This window comes from Danio aesculapii, chromosome 22 (assembly GCF_903798145.1).
Source record: "Danio aesculapii chromosome 22, fDanAes4.1, whole genome shotgun sequence".
NCBI classification, from domain to species: domain Eukaryota; kingdom Metazoa; phylum Chordata; class Actinopteri; order Cypriniformes; family Danionidae; genus Danio; species Danio aesculapii.
The window spans coordinates 1972778-1984806 of NC_079456.1; the positions used below are offsets into that span (position 1 = coordinate 1972778).

General features: G+C 38.1%; 1 protein-coding gene across 2 annotated transcripts; it reads left to right on the top strand.

Annotated features, from left to right (window-relative positions):
• The first annotated feature begins 459 nt into the window (after positions 1–459).
• Positions 460–11924, top strand: LOC130215934 (gastrula zinc finger protein XlCGF7.1-like). Of its 2 annotated transcripts, none has more exons than XM_056447802.1 (3): positions 460–493; positions 2922–3131; positions 9735–11924. In XM_056447802.1, the coding sequence occupies exons 2-3, from the start codon at positions 3077–3079 to the stop codon at positions 10526–10528; spliced, it is 849 nt and encodes a 282-aa protein (XP_056303777.1). In that variant the 5' UTR covers positions 460–493; positions 2922–3076; the 3' UTR covers positions 10529–11924. The 2 variants fall into 2 exon arrangements, with proteins under 2 accessions (XP_056303777.1, XP_056303776.1); XM_056447801.1 differs by lacking the exon at positions 9735–11924 and adding an exon at positions 4321–6218.
• The last annotated feature ends 105 nt before the right edge of the window (positions 11925–12029 follow it).

The following is a 12029-nucleotide window of genomic DNA, read 5'->3' on the forward strand; positions in this document are numbered from 1 at the left end:
ACAAGTCAAAGTAAATTTAGAAATCACTTCTTTGTTTTTTAATTGTGTATTCCATTCAGTCCCACCTTTTTCTGATTTGGGGTTGTATATTAGTAATTAAATATATTTGTTATATACTTATTAGTACTTGTATATGTAGATGCCAGATAAGTATCTTATTTATTAAGAAAAACCCTTAAGTATAAAGCTGCATGCATAACAACTTCAAATTCGTTAGGTTTTTAATCTGTATTTAAAGTTTTTTTATTTGTATTTAAAGATGTCAAGTGAAATGCATCCTTAATTTATTAACTGACTTTAATCTCTAAATTCATCTATGTAGACCAATTATTTTATCCAATAGTTTATTTTCGAACTCAGCAATTCTTCACCTTGATGATGTTTGGGAATACGCAAAGCTTTTGCTCAAATTGTTTTGTTTTTTTAATGTTCCGCCTCGCGGTGATGACGTCATTAGCAGCGCGCGCTCCCGTGTCATCTGAGGCGAGTCGAGGTGAGTTGAACATTTTACGCTATTTCGCATATTTACCATAATATTAAGCTCATTTTATTAAAGCAGTCATTAACAGAGTCATTTCTGAATGTTTTTATCTACTAAGTTTTAGCGTCCGCGCTTAATTCTGTCCGTTTCTCAACGTTCTTCACATTTCACATAACGTTAGCGAGCTAATACCATATTGTTAGGAATGTAGTTATTTCTGAAAATCCATATTTAGTGAGATTATATGATTGTAGTTAGTTGGTGATTGTTGCAGGACATTGATAAATAATAGTGTCATCTGTCACACTCAGAATAAACCAAGCAGAGCCCATATTGACATATCTCAAGGCTAATTGTAGCTCCTAACTTGAGGAAATCTTTAAAAATAATATGTCCAGCCTTTAATTTTGGCTTAAGAGTATGTCAATAAGTGTTATCGCTAAATCTTGCTCATAAATCCATAATGAATATCTATAGAGTTTCTATTATCCTTTTGATTAGCATTATCTCTTGTGGGTTGTGCAGTTTAATTAACAGATATTCTACAAATTATGTTGTTTACTGTAAATTCACATACTTTTAATGCACATCCATAACATCCACGTCCATAAAGTTGATTTATCTTGTTTAAATTATGAAACACGTTTACAGATTGATATTTTTTCTGAACGTTTAACTCTATAATGTTTACATATGCATTCTCTGTGAAGTTTTTACTGGAAATGTCACATCTATAATGCTGAAACTGCTCTTGTGTAAATCCAGGGCCTAAACGAGCTGTTTACAAACCTGCTAATGAAAAATTTAATAGCCAAATATGCTTTAACCGACCATAAAACTGTTTTAGTTAGTTATTCTACTACAGTAACTAACTATATTTACAATGTTGTTGTTAAGTAATGCTTAACTTTCAAGACTAATTGAGTAATGGATTTGTTTACCTTTTCTCTCCAGACTCTTTGAGTAGCGAATTAATTCATTCTTTTGACTAAAAGCCAGACAGTCAAATCAGTGTAGTCTTGTTTTCAACCCATTTCCATTAGCTTTCAGTCTCAGACAGAACTCTAGAGTCATTATTTTCACAGGTAGCACAATGATTAAGGGGCTGTATGTGTTCATATATTTATTTATGTTATATATTTGCAGACGTTACAGTGGGCTATTTCATCTTCAGGGTCATTGATCTGCAGTTATAATCAAATCATGGTTGTTCATGAACATTTATACACAAGTATTTATGTGTATAAAGCATCTTGTTTTGTGAGAAGTGCTGCTCATGATATGTGAACGACCCGTACGGCTTTACTTTTCCTCGAGCGAGAATGATGTCGACTGAATCTTTGTCGTACACCACACCCATTAAAAGGGTACCATTAGTATCCTTTGGCAGTGGAAACGCAAGCCTGATAAAGATGACCCATACCGCACCACTCAGTGGAAACGGACCATAAAATACTATTATATGAAAAACTGTGATTGTAAAGATTACATTCACTTCTCCTAATTCTAGCACCTAATTCTCTGAGCACTAACAGCAGTAACCTCCTCAGTTGTAGGTAGCAAAAGCATCTGCTACATGACTAAATGTAAATATTATTGTCAATGCAGCATTTGTAAGTCTGATGAAACAAGGTTTAAAAACCCTACTAAACTAAGTTGTTGGTGCCTATGGCGTAGTGAAAGTGCACCGACACATGCACTCCGGTGTTCACGGCGACCTGAGTTCGAATCCCGCCTCAAGGTCCTATGCCGATCCTTCCCCTCTCTCTGCTCCCCACACTTTCCTGTCAATCATCTCTACTTTCCTGTCAAAATAAAGGTGAAAACCCTTAAAAAAAAATAATAATAATATATATATATATATATATATATATATATATATATATATATATATATATATATATATAAACTAAGTTGAAAACTAAGTTACACTGTAAAAAATGAAGGGTTCCACTCAATTCCTTCTTGTTGCCCCAACACAAGTTGATTAAGTTAGCATAAGTGTTTTTACAAATTTAAGTGGATTTAACATAAAAATTTATTCAATTCAATTCACCTTTATTTGTAAAGCACTTTTACAATATAGATTGTGTCAAAACAGCTTCATATAAATTACGTTTTCTCCCCTAAAAAAACTTAAGAATCGTGTTGGTTCAGCTCAATTTAAATAAGTAGTTTGAACAAACAGACAATTATATATTTTTAAATGTAGTTAGTTGTTTACTATTTGCAAATTTGTCAATTTATGTTCAAAGTTTATTTTTTACTATTTTTATTTTTGAACTTTTAATTGTTTAATTTTTCCTGTCAACACTTTTTTTTATTAGTGCACTTAAAAGCAACATTTCTACATAGCTTAATATAAATAAATAGGAGAATATATCATGTTCACTAATATAAAAAGCAAAATCAGTAACAGTTTCATTTGACATTTTTACAGATCTGCACCTTCTCATACACTGAAGCTCCTCCTCTTTTAATGAAGCCCCTCCTCCTTCAGTTCAGCTATAAATACTGGAGTATTCCCATCAGTCTACAAGTGAAGACGAGCATCAGAGCATCAGGAAGAAGTGAAATCTGAAAGACAGTGAGAAGATGAGTGATCCAGATCCCTGCAGAATAAAAGAGGAAGAGGCTGAAGAACACATAGGTTGGTGTTTATTCATGATTCCTCAGTAATGCTCAAAAAAAATCCCTATAGGTAGACCAATAAATAACCCAAAAAACTAAATAGATCTTAGATCAGGTTTTAAACCAATGGTCCAAATCTGAATTTTCATAAATGTCAAACATCCAGAAATATAGGTTATAATAAAACTTTAAAACAGGCTGGTCAAAGGTAACAGTGCAGAATACAGAGCAGTCTAATGTGTGGAAGGGGACTGGCTACTCCATCAGCTGCTTAAACTTTTGTTTAATGGTGACTGAGATATTTACACTCTGCTACAGCTACTATCTCATTACAAATCAAAACAGAACAGGGTTATGACAGATATGCTGGAATAAGACAAACATTTTATATCACCATATAAGTCATTTTATATCCTAATAATGAAATATATCATGGTACTATTTCTGTAAATTCACTTTTTTAATAGTTAATATACACTCACTGGCCACTTTATTAGGTACACCTGTCCAACTGTTCATTGATGCAAATATCTAATCAGGCAATGGCAGCAACTCAATGCTGTAGAGGTATGTAGACATGGTCAAGACGATCTGCTGCAGTTCAGAGCGAGCATCAGAATGGGGAAGAAAGGGGATTTAAGTGACTTTGAACGTGGCGTGGTTGTTGGTGCCAGACGGGCTGCTCTGAGTATTTCAGAAACTGCTGATCTACTGGGATTTTCACGCACAACCATCTCTAGGGTTTACAGAGAATGGTTCGACAAAGAGGAAATATCCAGTGAGCGGCAGTTCTGTGGGAACAAATGCCTTGTTGATGCCAGAGGAGAATGGCCAGACTGGTTCCAGCTGATAGAAAGGCAACAGTAACTCAAATAAGCACTCGTTACAATCGAATTTCCAGTACGATCCTTCCTTCCTTCCACCGGAAATGTGAACAATCCGTTCGGCTTGACTGTGACATTTCCTCAAGTAAAAATGACGTCGACTGAAACTTTCTGTCGTACACCACTGCCATCAAAAGGGTACCTTTTTGGCAGTGGAAATGCAAGCTTGATAAAGGTGACCCATACTGTACCTCTCAGTGGAAACGGGCCATAACTTTATCAGTGATAATGGAGTCAGGAAACATATTGAGTTTTCATGTTATTCTACACATAAGCTTCGCGGTTCAAAATGATTTCTTATATTAAATTTAATTTTGATTTCAGAACTGATGATGGAGAATGAGGAGAAACTTCATGTCAGGAAATCTTTCACCTGCACTCAGTGTGGAAAGAGTTTCACATCCAAACGCAATCTCAAGTTTCACACGATGATCCACACTGGAGAAAAGCCGTTCACGTGTACTCGGTGTGGGAAGAGTTTCAGAAAATCTTCACATCTTAATGAACACATCATGATCCACATTGGAGAGAAAACGCACAAATGTGATCAATGCGGCAAAGCATTTTTAATGGCTTCAAAGCTGAAGAACCATCTTAGTCTTCATACAAACGAGAGGCCTTATTTATGTACTGTATGTGGAAAGAGCTTTATACATCAAAATCTTTTAAGAAAACATCAGAAGATCCACAGTGGCGTGAGAGAGTTCGTGTGCTTTGAGTGTGAGAAGACTTTTTTTAGAGTTGCAGATTTGAAACGGCACCAGAGGATTCACAGTGGAGAGAAACCGTACAAGTGTTCACACTGCGACCAGAGATTCAATCGTTCAGAATCCATGAAATCACATCAAAGGATTCACACTGGCGAGAAACCGTTCAAGTGTTCACACTGCAACCAAAGATTCATTCAGTTAGGATATCTGAAAACACATGAGATGATTCACACCGGAGAGAAACCGTACAAGTGTTCACACTGCGACAACAGATTCATCCAGGTAGGACATCTGAAAAGACACGAGAGGATTCACACTGGAGAGAAACCGTACATGTGTTCGCGCTGCGACAGCAGATTCAGTTCATCAGCAGATCTTAAAAGGCATGAGAGGATTCACACTGGAGAGAAACCCTACAAGTGTTCACACTGCGACAAAAGATTCCGTCATTTAGGAAGCCTGAAAAGACACGACAGAATTCACACTGGAAAGAACGTTACAAGTGTTCACACTGAGACAACTGATTCAATCACTTAGGAATGAATAGACATGAGAGGAACTGCACTAGAGAGAAACTGTACTTGGTTGGCATTACAGTTAACACCCACATTAAATGACACATACGTCTATGATGTGGGGTAGAAGTCTGCATTCTAGAGGCTCTTCTGGGGGAACCAAGGGACCTGAGCAGGTTTCTTGTAATGCAGAATTCATTTTACTTAAAGGGTGGAACTCTGGTGTAATTTAAATGGGAGTGGAAGATCAAACAGTAGACTATCCCATCACCAACATCCTTTCACAAAAGCATATCTGCACTACAAACTGGATTTATACTTTCTGGCTATACTAGCCTGGCCTGATTGAGAGCATACAGCCGTGAGTTGTGGAAGCTTTCATTACTTGCATATCCACCACAGTTAGCTTGTACTCAGTACTGTATACACTAGGAATGCACCGATCCCGATACTTGGATTGGATTTCGGTTCGGTACTGCATATTTTTGCTGGATTGGGTATCGGCCAGCTGGTACCGATCAGAATCCGATCTTGCACGCGCGCTATATTTGGTGTAATTTATAAGCCAACAAAAGCCATGAAGGTAGCATATTATTAGGTAGCCTAGCAAGTTGTCATGTAGACCTACTATATCCCAAATGTCCTGAAGCCACTCTATAGTTTAATGTGAATGTGAAGTGCTTAAATTCATGTTCAGTTCTCTCATTCTCCATTCATTCACAATTCAAACAGTGTGTCGCGTTCATGACAACACGAGAAACTTCCTCCAAGACTATTTGTTCGTATTAGTTTAAATAATCAGAGGAGAAAGGCATTTAGTGTTTTCCATTTCATTTTGACATGCAAAAAGGAGTTCATTGCTGTTTCTTAATCATGTTGCGCTGTGTCTTTAAGATCAGTAGATCGCACTAGAGTAGAGAGGGTTATTACCTGCTCTTCACACACAAAGTAGGCCGACCTAAAATTATAAATTTGAAAAGACTCAATGCTACACTGTACGTACCTCAACATATATATATATATATATATATATATATATATATATATATATATATATATATATATATATATATATATATATGCCTGTCATATATTTGCATTATGTTTAATATAAGTCATTATTTTAAAGATTCTGTCTTGAGCATCAGATTTTTCCTCAGTGCTGATGTGCTTTCATTTTCTCCATCTCCCTCACGGCGAGTTTATGCAAGGGAATGTTTATTAAGTAAAAGTTGCCTCAGACACTTTAATCTGCATCAAACCTGCAGGAAAATGTCAGGCTTTGCTAAAAGGCTAGTTATTTTACCAACAATTAGAGTCAATAGTGGTAACCTATTACAGATTTCAAAGAACAATCCTAATTTTAAAAAAGGAAACATAAGATGGACCACAACTGATCATATCAGTGTCATAATGAATGCTCAAATAATGTAGTTTACAGCAAGCATCATATTTTTTGTTAGATTGTGTTGTCTGTCGTATACAGAAGGCCTATTGGTCTGTTAGTTTTACCACAGAAGATATATTATTTGAGTTTATCACCAGAACTATAGAAACTCTATTATGTTTTAAAAAAAAGGGGATCAGTATCAGGATCAGATCTGTATCGGTCGATACTCAGAATTTTAGTTTAGAGATGGGATCGGTTGCAAAACAATGGTATTGGTGCATCCGTAGTATACACATGCTGCACGGATGGTTCAGAGTTTTCTGCTTTATGCATTTCATGGTCTGTTTGTGCAGCATTTGCATAACAGACAGAACAGGTCATTGATGAGTGACCGAGCAGAACAATTACAGAGCAAAACGTGGATGTGCAGTCCTTGAAGGATGCTCAACTTGGAATTTCAAATGACCGATGTCGTATTAATTTTTTTAGTTCTCTGATTTTTTTTCTTATTGTGTTGGCAAAGAAATGTAAAAAGTAACTCAGTTCAATTCATCTTCATGTCTATAGCACTTTTACAATGTAGATTGTGTCAAAGCAGCTTAACACAGAAGTTCTAGTAAATTAAACTGTGTCAGTCCATTTCACAATTGAAGTTCAGTTTAGTTCAGTTCAGTGTGGTTTAATGTTCACTGCTGAAAGTCCAAACACTCAAGAGCAAATCCATCAATGCGCAGCACCACAAGTCTCAAACCAAGCAAGCAAGCCAGTGGCGACAGTGGAGGAACAAACTTCACCAGTTGACGAAAGAGAAGGAAAAAAACCTTGAGAGAAACCAGGCTGAATTGGGCACGACCGTTCCTCCCCTGGCCAAACTTCCTGTGCAAGAGCTGCACTCTGGACACCCAAGACAAGAGAACGCTGGTTATCCATCGTGGAGAAATGCAGGTGTGAGTAGGTCACTGGCGGGTGTACAGGCTGGCCCACAGGATCAATGCAGAGACTTGTATGTCACTGGGGTCTTTCAGGAATCAGTCTCATAGTCTCCACTCCTTCATGACTGCCAAAGCATCTGCTCAGGATACGGCCTGGTCCAGGATTATGGAGACCTCTGGATAATGAAAAACAGACATGGATGCCGTTCAAATTATAATGTCTTTTGGGAAGTATAAAAAATGTATACTTTTTTAGACAACCTACATTTTTGACTGGTGACAATGTGAATGTGAGATTGTGGAAGCAAAATTTATATATAGCGAAAACGGTTAGGTGCAGAATAAAAGTCCTGCGTAGATCCCTGTCATGGGGAAAACAAGCCCTTAGAGTGAATTTGCATATACTTTGTTGGCCACTTGATCTTGATTACTTGCAGTTATTATGATATATTTGTACTTGTTTTAATGTTGAAAAGTTGCTGTGTAATCTTTTGCATTACTAATAAGTTTAAGAATTTGATCTTACGTTTTATAGTCTCTAAGAGGATGTGACAGATGGCTATTAAAATATGTTTCCTTAATGTTAAATTAAAGATGTTATGCTTTAAATAGTTGTAATTGTGTTTTCTGTAAGGGTCCAAAGAACAAAGTATTTTCTGCTAAGCACAATAACAACAGTGGTTGGTGGTGGTTACGCTAGGAGTTTGTATTGTAGTGGAGTGTACTATTACGTCCAACAACCCGGCAAGATGATCAAAAACCAGAGTCAGAGATAGACTTAAATAAAGAAAAGATTACTGCAGACAATACATTGCAGTTTCATATGCAGAAGCCAGCTTCAACAGAGTTTGTAGGCTGTTCTCTGCCTTACAGTCAAAACAATTCACAGCCATTATACCCTAACAGAAGGTTGTTAATTGTGTCACATATTCATTCATTCCATTTCTTTCGGCTTAGTCCCTTATTAGCAGGCGCCACAGTGGAATGAACCAGTGCCCTTCCAGCCACAACACCCATACCTACTCATTCACACACACACTACGGCCAATTTACTTCATATAATTTACCTATACCACATGTGTTTCGACTGTGGTGGAAACCACGCCGACATGCAAACTTCACACACAAATGCAAACTGGTCCAGCTGGGACTCAAATCAGTGACCTTCTAGCTGTGAGGCGACAATGCTAACTACTGAGCCACTGTGCCACGTCCATCTTGGGTAGAAAGAAGACTTTACAAATATACGTTGCACATCACAAATAAAACAGATTTTAATACGAATTTCAACAAATAAACACCCTTAATGTGTTTATGCCTTTAATTTAGGATTTAAATTTCATTTAGGACGGTGATTACCTCCTGTCGCAATGATTTGGGGACTTATAGAGCGAGTTCGCTGCATCGGTGCATCCTTGATATCAAGATCACAGTCGTGATCTTTCACGTGTCCTCGGTACTTGCAGTCTTGAGTATTGGAACTGAACTTTGGCGGATGATGATGGCGTTACACGAGGGCGCAAGATCGCTGAAGAACGCATATTGAGAAACAGCCATGGTGTTCAAGTCTTATTTGAACACCTCGATTAAGTGGATCAGCTGTGTTTGATTAGGGTTGGAGCAAAACTGTGCAGAGCTGCGGCCCTCCAGGAATTAAGTTTGAGACCTATGGCTTAAGGCAGGGGAGTCTATGCTCGGTCCTGGAGGGCCAGTGTCCTGGTGAGTTTAGTTCCAACTTGCTTCAACGCCTGCCAGAAAGTATCTCGTATATGTATTAAGAGTTTGATTAGCTGGTTCAGGTGTGTTTGATTAGGGTTGGAGCTAAACTCTCTAGGACACCGGCCCTCCAGGACCGAGTGTGGACACCCCTGGCTTGAAGGCATAATAAGGGGAGTCACAAAGAACTTAGCAGAACATAAATTATGTCATTGAGAAGATTTATTAATTACAAGGGTTATCTGATATTAATCAACCTTCAATTAATTGTGTTCATCCCTAATCTGTGTATTTTAAACCAGTAGCTTAAATTACTTTGCATGCTTTAAGGCTTTAATATTCCTTAACTTTGTCAGTGATAACCATTTTAATGGAGTCGGACAAATAGCAGATTTTTCATGTTATCCTTCAGATCATTTTCCAGCTTCAAACCTTTCTCCCTAATTTCTTATATTAAATTTAATTTTGCTTTCAGACCTGATAATGGAGAACGAGGAGAAACTTCATCATGTCAAGAAATGTTTGACCTGCACTGAGTGTGGAAAGACATTTGCATCCAAGCGGAATCTCAAGGTTCATACGAGGATCCACACTGGAGAGAAACCATTCGCATGCACTGAGTGTGGGAAGAGTTTCAGACAGTCATCATCCCTTAATCAACACATGCTGATCCACACTGGAGAGAAAACACAGAGGTGTGAACAATGCGGCAAAACATTTTTGAGGACTTCAGAGCTGAAGAACCATCTTAGCGTTCATACAAACGAGAAGCCGTATTCGTGTACTGTGTGTGGAAAGAGCTTTATACATCAAAACCTTTTAAGAAAACATCAGAAGATCCACACCGGCGTGAGAGAGTTCGTGTGCTTTGAGTGTGAGAAGACTTTTGTTAGAATTGCAGACTTGAAACAGCACCAGAGGATTCACACTGGAGAGAAACCGTACAAGTGTTCACACTGCGACCAGAGATTCGTTCAGTTGGGACATCTGAAAGCGCATGAGAGAATTCACACTGGAGAGAAACCGTACAAGTGTTCGCACTGCGACAACAGATTCGTTCAGTCAGGAGATCTGAAAAGACATGAGATGATCCACACCGGAGAGAAACCGTTCAAGTGTTCACACTGCGACAACAGATTCATTCAGTCCGCAGATCTGAAAAGACACAAGAGGATTCACACCGGAGAGAAACCGTACAAGTGTTCACACTGCGACAAGAGATTTCGTCAGTTAGGAAACCTGAAAAAACACCATAGGACTCACTCTTGAGAGAAATCAGACTTGGTTGGCATTACTGAAAACACCCACATTAATGTCAAATCTGTGTATGTCGTGGGAGAAAACAATCTGTCAGAGTGAATGTGCATATAGACTTTGTTACGCGCTTGGTCTTGATTCTTTGCAATTATTATTACAGATTTTTAGGGGTGTGAAAATTGTTTCTTCGGTGCACCGCAATGCAACCGTGGACAATTCGGTATTGGTTCAATAATAATCATAAACGGTTATTATGTACTGACGTCATGTATCTCATATGCGCTCTGTCGCGAGGGAGGCGAGCGCGGGTATTTACAACACTTCAGGTGCCAACTACTTAAAAATGTGACTGTGTGTGTGTTTTCTGTACAGTCTTTCACTGGCACTTACAGCAGAAGCCCCTATTTCTCTGCGATTGAGGGAATGAGAGTACTCCATCTCTCTCTCTCCCTCTCTCTCTCACTGTGGCTCATTTCACCTGCTGGCGTGACTTTTCCTCCCCTCTCTTTTCCTCTCGGCTGTATGCATTGTCGCGGGACCCGACCAGATTTCATGCGGTGCGGGAATAAATTTCCGAATAAAGCGCAGAAGCAGTCGGTAACTCTGGTGTTATATTAACAGGAGTGGGCGGTCTCACAATATCGCTCCCGAGCAAGCAAGCGCGTGTGTGTGCGTGCGTGCGTGTTTGTGTAGCGCTGTCTATGTTTGTGTATGTGTGTGAATGAGAGACAGTGTGGTGCTGTGTCGCAATGTGTGTGTGTGTGTGTTTATACAGACAGTTTGTTGTAGCCACCCCCTAAAATACATACAACACTGTGTATGGAAAGCAACGTCAATGCACCGTGATGCTTCGTAATATCGAATTGAACCGAATCGATGGCGTGATAATCGTAACCGAACCGTGAGACCAGTGTAGGTTCACACCTCTACAAATTTTTGCTTGTTTAATGCTAAAAGTTGATGTGTGGCGTTTTGCGTTAATCAATTTAAAAATTCCCCACATAACTTTTATATACAAACAAATAAACATCGAGGCTGGTAGGATGAACACTCACAGCGCTTTGCATTGTAAACATTTCAGCACTTCTAAGGAAGCCCTTTATTTCTCCTTTTGTGGTGTAGTATATGGTATATGCTCACTGTGTGGATATGGATGGTTTAAAAGCAGAGGACTAATTTCGAATATAGGTAACCATACTCGACAATACTCACTTTACTTTAAATTTGACAGTGCTTCGGCAGATTAAGCAACCCACCTCTCTCAATTATAACGCATTTTTAAAATGGTTGAAAGAAATGAGCCAGCACAGTCTCTAAGAGGCTCTGATAGGTGAAATGACATGTAAAATAAAGACATTATGTTGCAGTGTGCTGTAATTGGGTTTTCTGGAATGGTCCACAGAAGTTTTTTAACAAGCTGAAAAGCAGATTAGAAATGTATTATTATTATTATTATTATTATTATTAATTGAATTGAATTTTAATACATTATTTCAAATGTTATAATTTTTTA

Excerpts from the sequence above, each read along its gene's own strand:
- LOC130215934 (XM_056447801.1), top strand. The coding sequence starts at position 3,077 with ATGAGTGATCCAGATCCCTGCAGAATAAAAGAGGAAGAGGCTGAAGAA. Across the intron at positions 3,132-4,320 it reads AGAGGCTGAAGAACACATAG|AACTGATGATGGAGAATGAG; the intron begins GTTGGTGTTTAT and ends TTTTGATTTCAG.